General features: G+C 43.4%; 1 protein-coding gene across 10 annotated transcripts in view; it reads right to left on the minus strand.

Moving 5' to 3' along the window:
• Window positions 1–15873, minus strand: part of DOCK1 (dedicator of cytokinesis 1) — a gene marked incomplete at its 5' end in the record, with an annotated part of 322176 nt that overhangs the window by 142141 nt on the left and 164162 nt on the right. For all 10 annotated transcript variants that reach the window (XM_080621564.1, XM_080621560.1, XM_080621556.1 and 7 more), the window contains one exon: window positions 6223–6324. In XM_080621564.1, coding sequence (XP_080477690.1) covers window positions 6223–6324 — 102 coding nt within the window. The remainder of the gene's footprint in view (window positions 1–6222; window positions 6325–15873) is intronic.

A 15873-nucleotide genomic window follows, 5' to 3' on the forward strand; every position in this document is an offset into this window, starting at 1 on the left:
ACAAGGATGAAGTTACTGCTCTCCTATGTATGTCTTCATGTGTGAGAGTCACCTGCTTCATCACAGTTCATCTTTTCATCTCTTGCTCTATTAAGATGTTTTTCCTGGCTCAGAAATTCACAGTGGGTGGGATGCAGGGAGCTGCAGAGATCCTGAGGACACAACATCAGATCAATATGAATTTCCAGGCTCCAGCTCTGCTGTGTGCTTTGCATCCCACCTGCCGGTACCCAAGGAGTTACCCAGGCCAAAGAGGGGCCCACAAAGCATCACCAGCCATGGCAGGGGGCTGGAACTTGGTGAGCTTTAGGGTCCCTTGCAACCCTTCTGTGATTCTATGAAACACTGCTCACAGTTAAAGATGTGCTACCATTGTGTAAAGCAAAATCCACCCCAGACACACACTCCACTAGAGCAGTGAAAGGTGTCTTCATTTCAGAGATCAAACTGCAGGCTTTACTGCTCGTTTTCCATGTATTTCAGTGGCAGAGTTACATCATCTCCGATCAGCAGTTGCATATTTTGCTGCCCAAGCACTGCACAGCACTTCATTTGAGCACATGCTTTTGTACAGCAGCAGGTAACGGGCGACTTTCTTACTGATGCTGCTTCACAGCTCGGTAATTGAAATGTTAGTGGAAGTGGCACCATGGGAAGGGTCATCACCTACCCAAGAGGGCAGACTGGAGCTCACTGTGCTCTTCTTTCCCCTTAATATTTGATGAGTACAGATGTAGACTTTCCTGATTTCTCAAAGCAAACTCTGCCTTACACTTTATCTGTCACTGATTTCAGCAGTTGAGCCTCTGCACACTCTGCTGATGAAGCTGCAAGAGCTGGTGGATGAATTTCCATAGCCTCTGTGGATGATTTGTGTTCAGTACTGACCCTGGAGGCTCTGCTGTGTATGATCTGCTCTACTTTGCTGATTCAGCTCTACATTTTAATCTACTGATACTTACATTTTAATAATCTAACTTCCAAACAGGTACTTTAAATAATGCTCTATAACAACTGAGTTAATTATTGATCAAATAAAAACCTTCTGGTGCTTACCTGAATTTTACATATTCATAATATTGCTCTCTTCCATTTTATCTTTCATAGAACCATGGAATGGTTTGGGTTGGAAGGGACCTTAAAGCTCATCCAGCTCCAACCCCTGCCACGGGCAGGACCCCTTCCACTGGAGCAGCTTGCTCCAAGCCCCTGTGTCCAATCTGGCCTTGAACACTGCCAGGGATGGGGCAGCCACAGCTTCTCTGGGCACCCTGGGCCAGCGCCTCAGCACCCTCACAGGGGAGAATTGTACTAAAGGGGCAAGGGCTGCAACTCCTCATTTCTTTGTAACTACAAACACAAATCTTCTTTAATATCCCAGGGAAACAAAATTCACAATAGACAGGACATCTTCACAATTCCCATCCAGTTATGGGAAGAAATGAGAGTAAGCTCAGCCTTGTAACTGGGTAGATGGTGACTGAGAAGGTTTAGACAATTCCATCTGCCCCTGCCTGCTGAGCATCACCCCCTCATACGCCTGTATCACTATTTCAGTTTCTCACAACCTGGACTTCAAAGAGGTTCTTCAATACATTTTCAAGTCTAATAAAAATAATTAGCTCAAACCATGCAGGAACTTGATATGGAAAAACTTTAGGCCAAGTTGACGAATTTCAGCTTTGCTGAGTCCTGAGGAACAGCAGTCAGAGGTCAAATACTCTCAGTTACAGCTCTTCAGGACAAGAGCTTAACCTCTGCGGAGCTGCTCCACACCACTGTGAATGGCTCTGGGTGGGCTCTTCTGTGGGGTCCCACCACCATGAGGCATTCCCCATGACTCTCAACATCGCATTCCCCAAAGAAGGGGCTGTTTAAGGCATGCAGTCACCCGCTCACATCAGCAGGGAGTCAAAGCTTGTCATGAAAGGATGCACAATGCTCACATTAAAGCCCAGAGTCTGGGACTGCAAAATATTAAAGGGGGGAAAAAAACAGAGGTGACCTAAAACACCCCAAGGAGTCTCTCTTCCTCCCTACTTCACTGACTCCAGATCTTGAAAGCCTTCAGGGAGGAATGCTTCCGAGATGCTCCACATGGCAGAACATCAACAGATATATTTTTGTCAACTAATACCATGTATGTCTCAACTGAATATAAGTTTCACTGAGTAAAAAGGGGAGAGAGATCAGTTAGTCCCAGAAATAACCTCAATGATCTCTGATGATGTTTTATCTCAGGATGACAGTAGACTTGACAGTAAGAAATTCCTCTTTGAACAGAAATACCTTAATGAACCTAAACAATGTATTCTGCAGAGAGATACAGGACTGGTTTCACTGCATTCCATCTCATCTTTTCTAAGATTTCTGAGGCCAAATAAGACCATTATTATAATCTAAAACTGACATCTACATAAAACAGGCCATAAAGTTTCCCCTAGCAGTTCCAACACAGGATTTATAACTTCTGGTTGAGCAAGAGCACATGCAGAAGATAGATTTAAGGGTCTCCAATGGTGAAAAAGCAACCACAGCTTCACTTAAGCTCTCCCTTTTTCTTATAATTAGGTTTACTAAAAATCTATTAATTATTCTTTGCATTAATCTAGTTTCAGTCCTAAATCACTGCATCTTTATGTCTTTGCGATTCAACTCAACCCCCTGTAATTGGAGATGCAGTTGTCACCTCCATGTATAGGGAAATTGGGCTTAAATGAAAACACTTCTGGATCTAAGCTCTAACGGTTGAGTCAAGCAGCACTGGCTTAAAAATTATTGGACTAAGAGGAAATGGAAAAAGCATGAAAAGTTAAATGAAGAAGTAGAGAAAGGTTCTCGTCCAGCTCAGCCGTACTGTACCAAGGATTATACACTACAGCACAGTTCATCCTACCACTGACGACTGAAGAAAACAAAAGCTCTAAGAGAGGAACATGAGGTGGTCTTGGCAGTGCTGGGGTAATGGTTGGACTTGATGATCTTAAAGGTCTTTTCCAACCTAGTTGATTCTATGATTCTATGAGCAAACTCAAACCACAGCACCGATAAAGGTGAAGGGGGCAATGCCCCTGGGAAAGCTTCATGGGGCATCAATTCTCATGGTGAAACATAAAACAGTGAACAAGATGTGGACTTCAAGAGTGAAATCTCATCTGTGAAGAAGTACTTGTGAAAACAGTAACTCCTTCCTCTGATTCTCACTGGAAAGGTTATGTAAACCAGGTGGTATCTTCATCCTTTTCTCCTAAGTGATGACTCAGTTTTATCTGTGTTTAAAACCAGGAAAATTCGCTTACTCACTCGATTTTCCTTTTATTACAGGTTTAACAATATTCTGTCACTGCCCTCCACACCTTCACTTATATTATTTATACCTTAATGTGGCTTAAGGTAGCATGTTCTACCATTAACATATAACCCATTTAATGTTCTACCAGCTTACTACGTACTTCAGCTTCCATTAACATATGTTATCACTTAATCAACAATATTAGAACATTTTAAAGGTACAATTTCATTAAAGATATACAAAGTATTACAGTTTGGATTTGCACATCTGCTAATACCAACAACCATCAAGTGGTCAAACTGTACACATGCCGATGGAAAACATGATTTTAACAGTCCAGAGCAATTCCAGCAACACAGCCCAGGAACAGGCAGAAAGGGAGCAATATACAGAGAGTCAAGACAAAAGTAAGAAGTGATTCTTCATGTGTCCCGGTGCACGGCATGCACATAAATCAAACTCTTAAAACCCAGCTATTATAAATAGGCCGCTTGCCAAATTTCAACTACATAATCACTCCCTTGTTTTCACCGAGAAAGATCTGACCTACAGGAGCAACTTTCAGATAATTTAGACAAAAAAAGCAAGACTTTCAAGTAAACATTTATATTGCCATTTGCAACCCTCACACATTGCCTGAGCAGCATTGTGCTCTCTGCGTTTTTTCATAGAATCACAGAATCATCCAAGTTGGAAGAGGTCTTTAAGCTCCTCCAGTCCAACTGCTCCCCAGCACTGCCAAAGCCACCACTAACCCATGGCACTGAAGGCCTCGTCTACACGGGGTGTCAACACTACCAGGGATGGTGATTCCCCCACTGCCCTGGGCAGCCTGCTCCAGTGCCTTGCACGTTGTCTGCATTTCAGCTGGGATAGTTGGTTTCCTTCCCAGCAGCTGGTGCAGTGCTGTGTTTTGGCTTTAGTCTGAGAACAATGCTGACAACACACCGATGGTTTAGCTGTTGCTCAATAGCGCTTACCCCAATCAAGGACTTTTAAGTCTCTCACGTTCTGCCAGTGAGGAGGGGCACAAGAAGACAAGAGGAAGCAGAGACAGGACACCTGACCCAAACAAGCCAAAAGGATATTCCATCCCACAGCACATCATGCCCAGTATAGAAACCTGGGGGAGATGGCTGGGAGCCACCGATCACTGGCATCAGTCAGTGGGTGACGAGCAAATGCTTTGTGCGTCACTTGTGATTCTTGGGATTTATTCTTCTCTCTTCTTGCTATCTCCTATTATTATCATTATTATCAGTTTATTTTATGATTATATTATTACAACGTACATTATGTATATTTTATGTGTACATTATTATTTTACTTTATTTCCATTCTCAGCACAAGGGTTTTACCTTTTCCCAGTTCTCCTCCTCATCCCAGTAGGAAGTGTGTTGCATGGCACTTGTTTGCTGGCTGGGGTTAAACCATGACATATGCTTAAGAGGAAACTGGTTTTACCTTTTTCCTTGTAAAGATCTGCAACCAGCCTGCATTTTCTAGAGCCAAATAGTTTGAAGCACTTTAAAAGTACAGAAATATTTGGCTTGATTAACCTTAATATTAATGCCTTTTCTGCATGCTAAGCCATTATTTTCAATCTGCTAGCTGCATTTAGCTTGGGAATATTTTGTTATCAGTTGAAAACCAGGTGTCCGTCCATGTAAGTGCTCTAAGATCCCGAAGCAGATCACTGGGAAGTGACCCTTTCAATGTAGTGATGCCCATCTGCAGTCCTTAGTGGGACTTTGTCTTCAAGCTCTTAAATCATCAGTTTTCTACTCAGTAATGCCAGGTTAGCTACAAATATCAGTACCGAAATCAGGCCAGGTTGGACAGGGCTTGAAGCAACCTGCTCTAGAGGAAGGTGTCCCTTACTGTGACAGGGGGTTGGAGCCGGACGAGATTTAATGTCCCTTCCAGTTCAAACCAGTCTGTGATTCTATGATTCTGTGAAACAGAGCACCAGAGGCTCTAGCATCAAACTGGCATGCGGCAAAGAGCTCAAATCTTGCACAAGGTAAGCAGAAGAGCAAGAATGAAACACATAAAACCAAACCAGGAAGTCTAAACATAAATTACACCAAGGAAGGGAAGACCCTGGGTTTTATTCCCCTGGGTTTGAAAGGAAGAAGGGAACCTAAACAAAGGCCACCCTTTAGACTAAAATACAGGTGAAAGCCGCCTAAGGCACCTCAGAATCCCCAGCACCAGGGTGGATAACACAACATACAGCTGCTCAGGCTTCAGGTCACCCACTAACTGATGGATCTTGGCCAACAAGCATGGTTGCTACTTCTCATCCTGCACTTGCCATATGGCAATGAGAGTTTCAGGTCATTACGGAGTTATCTCCTTAGCTATAAACTCTCTTCTATTATGCCCTAATTAAGTTGTGCTGTTGGCTTAGTTAGGCTACCAAACGACTCTGGGAAGACGAATTTCGATGATTATTGCTCATTTAACAACTAAGGGCATCCTTAAGGTTAAAATGTTTTGTATGAAATTTAAAGTGAGCGGATCGGTAAGTAAAAGCAATTGAAACAAATGAAATGGGGACATCTGGAAGATTTAACACTGAAAGTTCTTTTTCTCAAGAAAGCTTTTTGTGTTTTTCCCTTCCTTCCTTAAACCAAACAGATTTTTAGTAATGGCTCAGCATTATTTCCTAATGCTTTCTTCTAATTGCTTTAAATCCACTGTTTCAGTGCTTGCTTGTTAAAGCAGTGAACAGCTCCAGCATGGCATGAAGGTTAATTCTGTCCTTTGCAAATGCAGATAGTGTATAAATCACAGTGCTTTACTATTGTATATCAAATCTGTGACCTTGACCATTCTCTTTGCATTTCACAAGTGGACTTAACAAACAGGAACGGGAAAAAAGCACAAACACAAGCTTCTGAACACATAAAACACGTTCAACTTACCACAACATCTGACCTCATCTTCCCAAAAGTCTTGATTAAATGAGCATAGTGATAGTCCTCCATTTGCCTTAAAATGGCAGTCATGCACGCAACAAAGCTCCCCTATCAAACAGAAAAGTACAAAGAAATCAATTCTTTCAGATAGGGCAACATAATACTTGTTATCAAAGCAGAATATCGCTGGAGAGCACCGGGTAATACAGTGGATGCAATCCTAGCATTTAAATTCATTAATGGATACGCACAGTTCTGTCAAGAAAACAAAAAAGCGCCTTGAAAAGCTTCTATTTCCAATTTCCTGGGTTTATCACCATCTCCATTGAAGATTTTGCAACATACTCTTGATAGAAAAGCTGCTCAGGAATAAAGGCTTTGGAAGGTGATAAACACAACTCATGTATCTTACAGTATCAGGATTTGCATTTGGGAAGTCAATACTGTGTTCAAGAAGGAAATCTCTTAAAAAACATTGTATTGAGCATCACGGTGAAACCCCAAGTTTTGATTTCATGGAGTGGTATTTTCAGATACTCTGATGCTTAACAAAGCAAACCCAAACCAAATAACCTCCATAAGACCAGAGCAGCAGTACCAAACATATCCCTCAATCCATGGAAAAGGTAAAAAGTGCCCCCAAAAGGTTTAATTGTTCCTTATGGTACACAAAAGTATCATAGTAACAAATCAAACTCACTTCTGTGACTACTAGATATCCCAACCCCATAAATCACTTCTTCTGCTCTTCTTACTATCTGCTAAAAGCCTATTGACTGATACGGTAATATAAGGGCAATAGTGTCCACACCTCTTCTGGTCTTGAATGAAGAAGATAATGTTGGAAAACCCAGCAGAAGTCATCAGAAACTGAATGATTCTATACATGGGTTCATGAAGTTGTGCATTTCCCTTTCTGTGCCACCTTTATGGTTATTCTATGCTGTGCCCAGCCTGGCAGAACACTCAGGAATTTTCTTTCCAAGCAGGCTACAGAGCCTTTCTCGTTACATTTATAAGATCTACATTACTTTCAATTCATAATATTTCTTTCTACATCAATCCAAGTAATTATGATCAAACACAAAATGACACAAGGTTATCTCTTTAAGCCTTATGAGCCCTCTTACTTACAGTCTAATTCCCAAACCTCCACTAGATAAGGATACATTGAATTTGCTTTTCTCCAATGTAATGGAGTTTAGAACTAAACTCCTACAGAACTGATGTTGTCCATACAAGAGTATTGTATTTTCTACATGATGCAAAAGTACCTGAAGAGAGCACGTGCACATGGCATGAATATGAAAGGGGAAAGGCACCCGAGCTGCTGTTCCATGACATCAAAAGAACTTTATAACAGGCTAAGATAAGAAGAGGCTGCACAAAGATAATGTTTACCACTCTGAAATGTAAACAAGATGGGAGCATCCCAGAAAGTTAGCTGTCAAAGCACTGTATAATAAGCATTCTACATAACAGACACTGTAAAAGGTCCCATGTCTGCAAGGAAATATTCCATAGCCCATATTCAGTCCTCTTTCCCCTAATGATGTCATCAATCAAAGGGATGCTTCATTGCTAGCCAGACTTATAAATATTTCAAATTGGCTGCTTCAGCCCAGGCTGTGGATGTAATTCAGTCCATCACTTCACATAAGGTTCTACAGAACCTGGTTCATAAATCCTAAGGAGAGCTGAAGATGAACTTGGTTTGCTCGTGGTACCTTTTCATAGATGCTCACCTAAATAATCTGTAAAGTCTGCTGCTTTGCAAACACAAAAACATATCTTCAACTGCCTTCACGTATCATTGAATCCCAGCCTGGTTTGGGTTGGAAGGGACCTTAAAGCTCATCCAGCCCCAACCCCTGCCACGGGCAGGGACACCTTCCACTGGAGCAGCTTGCTCCAAGCCCCTGTGTCCAACCTGGCCTTGAGCACTGCCAGGGATGGGGCAGCCACAGCTTCTCTGGGCACCCTGTGCCAGCGCCTCAGCACCCTCACAGGGAACAACTCCTTCCTTATATCTAATACATAAACACATCAAGCCCACATTTGCAAACCCAGCCCTCTCCAGCAGCCCAGCAGTCAACATACAGCCTCTGCTTCCTCTGACAAAGTAGTTTCTGTAAGTGGTTAATAGCTTTGGTCGTATTTCTGTGTTTATCTACCCACTTGGTGAGTCATTTAAGTTAATATACACAGCTGCAACAGTCAAAAGATGAATTTCATATCTGAGCAAATTATCATGGCAACCTTGGATGAGAAAAAAAGGAATGTGGAACAACTGTTAAACTTTCAAATGTGTTTTATATTCATTTTTAGTTATAGAAACAGCTAGAGATATGGATGAATTTGATTGCCATGTTCCGTGCATCTATGGTGATCCTTCTCCTCTCCTCTGTCTGCTCATACACTGCTTGCTTCAGCTTCAGCATCCGTATCTCCTGCCAAGGCAACACAACCCTCCCCTTGGAGCCACGCAGCAATTTAAGGGGGAGCTGCTATGACTGTCCCCATAAACCTGGGAAGAAGATGAGTCACTGAACAGAGACATAATTACAGAAAAGTATCTTCTTAATTAGCATGGTGAGAATCGGGAGGGAAACATGAAAGTTTAATGTGGGGTGGTTGAACACTGCTGCCACGTGCGAGCGTGAGAGTGAAAATATGAGAATATGAAAGCTTGTTAAAAACCTGCAATGGTTTTTGGAGAGAAAGAAAGAAAGAAATACAGGGAAATAAATGAGCTTAGCAAATGGAAATGGAACGGGAGCGCAAGGGGATTCTGTAGCATTTAGGTGAGGCGCTGGCACAGGGAAGCTGTGGCTGCCCCATCCCTGGCAGTGTTCAAGGCCAGGTTGGACACAGGGGCTTGGAGCAAGCTGCTCCAGTGGAAGGTGTCCCTGCCCGTGGCAGGGGTTGGAGCTGCATGAGCTTTAAGGTCCCTTCCAACCCAAACCACGCTGGGATTCCATGATTTAAGTTTTAGTTCAAGAAAATTACAGAAACTTGCTAATGCCATGTCAGCTTCTGCCAAGCCCTGGAAGTGGTGCTGAGCAGAATGGGTCAGGGTCCTTGATCAACACTTTTCCCCTCTGTCCCTGCATAAAACAATGATTCATAGAATCATAGAATAGTCAGGGTTGGAAAGGACCTTAAGATCATCCAGTTCCAACCCCCTGCCATGGGCAGGGACACCTCACACAAGACCATGTAGCCCAAGGCTCTGTCCAACCTGGTCTTGAACGCTGCCAGGGATGGAGCATTCACAACCTCCCTGGGCAACCCATTCCAGTGCCTCACCACCCTCACACTAAAGAATTTCTTCCTTAGATCCAATCTAAACTTCCCCTGTTTCAGTTTGAACCCATCACCCCTTGTCCTATCACTATAGTCCCTGATGAAGAATCCCTCCCCAATGTCCTCGTAGGCCCCAATTCATGCTCTTAGTATTATCTTGATAACAAACCCCCTTTCTTTCTTTGATGCAATATTGTTCCTTCAAGCCAACATTGTGTTACACACACAAACATCCCTGCTACAACATTTATCCTCAGTTTCCCACCTGCCAAAGACTGTTCAAGCTCCTGATGCTTAGAAAAACCTGTTTAATATTAGGCAAAAGTCCACTATCAGTCCTCTGCTTACTTTCCATCACTTTAAGTATTCGATGATTCTGTGATTCTTTGCACTTAATGAGCTATCATTTGCAGCCAGCGTGCTCTTAATTCCAACTCTAATAAAACCATGCAATTATTTATAGGCAATATTTGTACTGTAGGTGGTTTTAATACACTCTATTAACTCTTTAGCAATAGCTACCAACAGCATTAAATTTTAATCTGAAGTTGATTTTGAACCTTGAGCTGGCTTTGGAGGTAACTGTCATCTGCTGCAGGACACCACTGCAAGCAATACAGGGAAGAAAGCATCTCATTCCCCCAAAGAAATCAATTCCAACTGTAAGTGCAGGCCTATGTGTATACAGCACGTACTGCAAGGGCAACACTGAGGTCCTGCCATTGCCCTGGGCAATTATTAGCTATTAATTCACTGAAACAGGGCCAAGGTTTAGAGTGAAAGCCCTTCACGTCCTTCCTTACTTGCAAAGCTCAGAAATGAAGTAGTCACACGGTGAATAAGATAATTACTACCCATCATGCTAAAGAAGAGCATTTAATGCACTTTGTAAGCAGCTTCATGCAATTAATTTCTCACCTGCCCAAAAGCAGAGGCGCTGGATTCGTTATTTCCTTGCAAACACGGTACGCTGAGGCAAGTGGGAATTCAGTATTCCCAAAGCAAACGCAAGGATCCAAGACACGTGAAAGCCTGTCAGAAGGGAAGCCTGCTCTAGTGGAAGGTGTCCCCATTGCAGGGGGTTGGAACTGGATGAGCTTTGTGGTTCCTTCCAACACAAACCAGTCTGGGATTCTATGATTCCTATAAAATACAGTCCTGAAGGAAAAGCTGAAGAAGCCCACGAATGCTGAGAAAGTGCTTATTTCCTTAAATTATCTTTATGATAAGATAATAAATGTTCTACTGGCCCTTTAACAGGTATGGGCAGGGAAATTTTAATATCAAAACATCCTATTTGATAGGGTAAAACATCCAATCTGAACCAGGCTTGTCCTTCTTCTTCCAGGGGAATCTCAAAGTTGCAAATACTAAGCTCTTTATGTAGAGTGAGAAAACTGAAGAGAAACCAAAACTCCACTAAGTTAACAGACGTTTTATTCTAATCCCTCTATTACCATGATCAGGAAGAGGTGGAAAAAGCCTAAGTTGCATTTATCTTCCAATAAAAATTTCCTTACATGGCCTTAAAAGGCTACAGGGGTAACTAAATAAATGATAAATTCTATTTCTAATATAATGTTTATATATATATATATATATACATATTTATATAAATTTGATGGATTGATAAATAAATAAATAATGGAAAAAATCCCACAAAGCCAAACACTGATAAACATATAGAATGAACTTCTCAATATGTTTCGACTTTTAGAGTGTTTTCATACAGTTTACTTGTTGAAAATGGTTTAAATCCCCCACAATTAGTCTGTAAGGATAGAAAAATGAAGTTTTCTCTTGGTTTACAGCATGTGTTCTACATATATTAGTGACAAATAAAGGAATAAAACCCAGTTGCTATCATTTCTAGAAGCTACAAATAAAACCGTCACCATTTATGGGCTCACAAGATAAAAATCCAGCTTTAAAATGCCCCAAATCTCAACTCTTTGGTAACTGCAGTTAAGAGCACTGACTGCCACATAAGCTTGCACTGCAGGAGGAGCGACCTCCCTACTAAGGGTGAAATCCAACGTGTCTGCAACCTTTGCTCGCTTAAGCAAAATATGGAAGATATCATAACATTCCAACATGGATAAGGCAGAGGATGTCCAAGTATTGTTCTGGAGAATACTCTATGTTGTATAATAAATGACACCACAGCACACAGGCCTTACCTGGAGTGCTGGGTCCAAGTATAGGCTCCCCTGTACAAGAGAGACATGGAGTTCCCGGAGCAAGGGCTATGAAGGGTTATAAGAATGATGAAGGGGCTGGAGCATCGCCTGTGAGGAAAGGCTGAGGGAGCTGAGCCTGTTCATCCTGGAGAAGAGAAGGCTCCAGGGGATCTGACCAATGTATATATGTATCTGAAGAGGGTGCCAACTGGATAGGGCCAGACTCTTCTCGGTGATGCCAGGTGATGGGACAAGAAGCCACAGGAAGTTCCACCTGAACATGCAGAATAACTTCTTCCCTGTGAGGGTGACTGAGCTTTGGAATAGGTCACCCAAAGGGGTTGCAGAGTCTCTCATCCCGGAGATATTCAAGAGCCATCTGGACACAACCCTGAGCCATGTGCTCTAGGTAACCCTGCTTGAGCAGGGAGGTTGGACTAGATGAGCTCCACTGGTCCCTTCCAGCCTCAACCGTTCGATGATTAGCTGGTTGAAATGCACCAACATAGGCTCCTGGTCACATCACTGCATGTGTTGGTCAAAGTACATGAATGTTAAGACCTAACCTTAAATATGCCCAAACCAGGAATGGGGATCACTCTATATGAAGATAATTCTGCTCCCCAGGAGCAGACTGCCCAATTTCTGCTGAAAATGGGGCTTCTCTGGGCACTGGAGAAAGCACCTTCTCCAAGCAGCATCCTCTGGCCAGCGCATGGAGGATGGGAGTCACAATCCTAACAGTTCGCACAGCACTTAAAGGGAGTTACACACAGATTCTCTAAGCCTCTACCAGCAGCATCTACCTGTGCTGTCATACGAGTAAGGACAGGAAGAACAAACAAACCTAGGCAAAACAGCCCTAAAGATACATATATAGAGAGGACCTCCTTTCATGGATACAGCAGCAGAATATAGAATCATAGACTCATAGAATAGTCAGGGTTGGAAAGAACCTAAACATCATCCAGTTCCAACCCCCCTGCCATGGGCAGGGACACCTCACACTAAACCATGGCACCCAAGGCTCTGTCCTACCTGGCCTTGAACACCGCCAGTGATGGAGCATTCACAACCTCCCTGGGCAACCCATTCCAGTGCGTCACCACCCTCTCAGTAAAGAATTTCTTCCTTAGTTCCAATCTAAACTTCCCCTGTTTCAGTTTGAACCCGTTACCCCTTGTCCTGTCACTACAGTCCCTGATGAAGAGTCCCTCTCCAGCATCCTTGTAGGCCCCCTTCAGATACTGGAAGGCTGCTAATATAAACAAGTGCAAAGTGTTAACATTTATCAGTTCTTTCCTTAGCGAATACATGCAACTCCTGACTTCCTTAGGCCAAATCCTGCCTTTCTCCAAGTGAATGGAGGACATAAAACATGAGCCATATTCCTCTCAGAATCAGAAGTTAACATGTGCAATAACATGAGTGATGAACCTTTGTTTTCCCTGTTGCCACAAATATTATCATTGTGCTTTCTGCAAATCAAGATCACTAAGGGGTTTTTCAGCTCACAAACTCTGCTCTCAATACTCCGGGATAAGATGTGCCATCTCCTTTACCCCATCTGATTTAAGCAGCTCAGCACTCATTTAGGTTGACCTGATTCAGAGTGGGCCCATTCAGAACGCAGAAGCTTAGAGGTGAAAATTAGCCTCCTTAGTCTTGCAGGTCTTGTTTCACCTCAAACCGTATTTTCCACATCCAGATTTGATCCCTAACAGTTCAATCGCTGTCAATCAATAGAAAAGTTGTTTTAAAAGGAAATCCTTGAGAGGACTTCAACGCTGATTGCTATACCCTGACCGGGTGAGCCACACTGCTCCAAAACCAGAAGAAAATGGAAAAAGAGCTGATTTTCATGAAAAGGGCACAAAGTGTAAGAAAATCTTCCATTTGCATAGGTGAGGCATGGAAGAAGAGCATTTAGCACTGGGATGATGGTTATGGCTACGCAAGGAACATCAGGAGGCTTCTCTTCCAGCCTGTTGAAAGCAGAACTGCTCCAGGTTGGACAGGCTGCTCAGGGATCTACAATCAGAGGGCTTGGAGCAGCTCTGCTCTGGAGCCAGGCTGAGAGAGCTGGGCTGGGGCAGCCTGGAGAAGAGAAGGCTCCTGAAGGGGAGACCTGAGAGCAGCTCCAGTGCCTAAAGGGGCTGCAGGAAACCTGGAGAGGGGCTTGGGACAAGGGCCTGTAGGGACAGGCCAAGGGGAATGGCTTGAACCTGCCAGAGGGGAGACTGAGATGAGCTCTTAGGCAGAAGCTCTTCCCTGTGAGGGTGCTGAGGCGCTGGCACAGGGTGCCCAGAGAAGCTGTGGCTGCCCCATCCCTGGCAGTGCTCAAGGCCAGGTTGGACACAGGGGCTTGGAGCAAGCTGCTCCAGTGGAAGGGGTCCCTGCCCGTGGCAGGGGTTGGAGCTGGAGGAGCTTTAAGGTCCCTTCCAACACAAACCAGGCTGAGATCATATGAAAATCCTATAGAAACATACAATCATAGTTAGGATTGGAAAGGACCTTAAGATCATCCAGTTCCAACCCCTTGCCATGGGCAGGGACACCTCACACTAAACCATGGCACCCAAGGCTCTGTCCAACCTGGCCTTGAACACCACCAGGGATGGAGCATTCACAACCTCCCTGGGCAACCCATTCCAGTGCCTCACCACCCTCTCAGTAAAGAATTTCTTCCTTAGATCCAATCTAAACTTCCCCTGTTTCAGTTTGAACCCGTTACCCCTTGTCCTGTCACTACAGTCCCTGATGAAGAGTCCCTCCCCAGCATCCCTGTAGCCCCCTTCAGACACTGGAAGCTGCTCTGAGGTCTCCATGCAGCTTCTCTTCTCCAGGCTGAACAGCCCCAACTTTCTCAGCCTGTCTCCATACAGGAGGTGCTCCAGTCCCTGATCATCCTCGTGGCCTCCTCTGGACTTGTTCCAACAGTTCCATGTCCTTTTTATGTTGAGGACACCAGAACTGCACACAATGCTCCAAGTGAGGTCTCACGAGAGCGGAGGAGAGGGGCAGGATCACCTCCTTCAACCAGCAGAGTCATAAAAAAGCCCCATAGCCCTGAATAGAGGGAAACCTCTCTGGTGAGAAGAGCCAGAAGGATCTTCACACAGATCAAAACCAGGTCGCAAGATCACGATAGCTCCACTGAAATTCATGCTGTAAAAGGCTTATTTGATAAGAACCTGTTGCTTTGCGCAATGAGAAGATACACAGTGTTCCTAGTTTGAAACTGCTTTGTATTAACTTCCATAGAAAGCAAGCAAAAAATTAATGTGACATTTTAACTCCACCATTTATCATTTTTCTAAGGCTCTTTTTCAAAGGAGTCCATTTCAACCAAAACTGCTTCACTTTACAAAGCTCTCTACAATCTCGGTATTAAGCAGTATGCCCTCCAATTGAAGTCTCTGTGCCTAAGATTTGTGAAGGTCAGTCCATCTCCTTTTGGTTTCCTAAGTGCAATTGCCTTTCCCTACCTTATTTCTCTGAAAATCTAGAGAACTGCCCTCATTCGATCTCTTTCAGTTATGTTGGTTGACTCTTCCATTAATACTAACAATAAAATGATAAATATGAGTAATAAAAACCAGAAAACAACGGTATTTATGGATACATGAAGTATTTAAACAGCAAAATAAATAAGGAAAACTGTGCAAAATAAGGGTTTAAGGAATTTTGCACACACACAGCAGTGAATATGGGACTGGAACCATTCTGGTATTACAATTACTTTTATTGTAACTATCACTGGTTGGGACTCAAAGGCTTTCCTCCCATTCGTGTGATACCAGGACACATTGGGAAGGAGAAGGAAGGAGATGCAGAACAAACAAGAGCTGCTCTGTCCCTACATCAGTCCCTTTCTGAGGAATGGTTTCCACAGAGCCCCACACAGAGGAGCAACCTTTGAGTAAGGCTTCAGAGATGCGAATTCCCAGCAAAGTGCAGGGATGTGCACTGATATTTTCACACCATCTGTGAAGACGCAGGACGATGGAGTGGTATTGGTTGGTTTCAGGTTTATACACTGTCCCCAAACGCATTTAATGGTGTTTTGTCAGCTTTGCTGCTACAGTTCCAGCTACTCCCCAGAGTAATTTATGCAGTAATGCACCTGATGTTCCCATCACCAGCAACCAGCAGCCACTTCCCTGCTGCA

The sequence above is a fragment of the Psittacula echo genome (assembly GCF_963264785.1).
Source record: "Psittacula echo genome assembly, chromosome: 6".
Lineage (NCBI taxonomy): Eukaryota > Metazoa > Chordata > Aves > Psittaciformes > Psittacidae > Psittacula > Psittacula echo.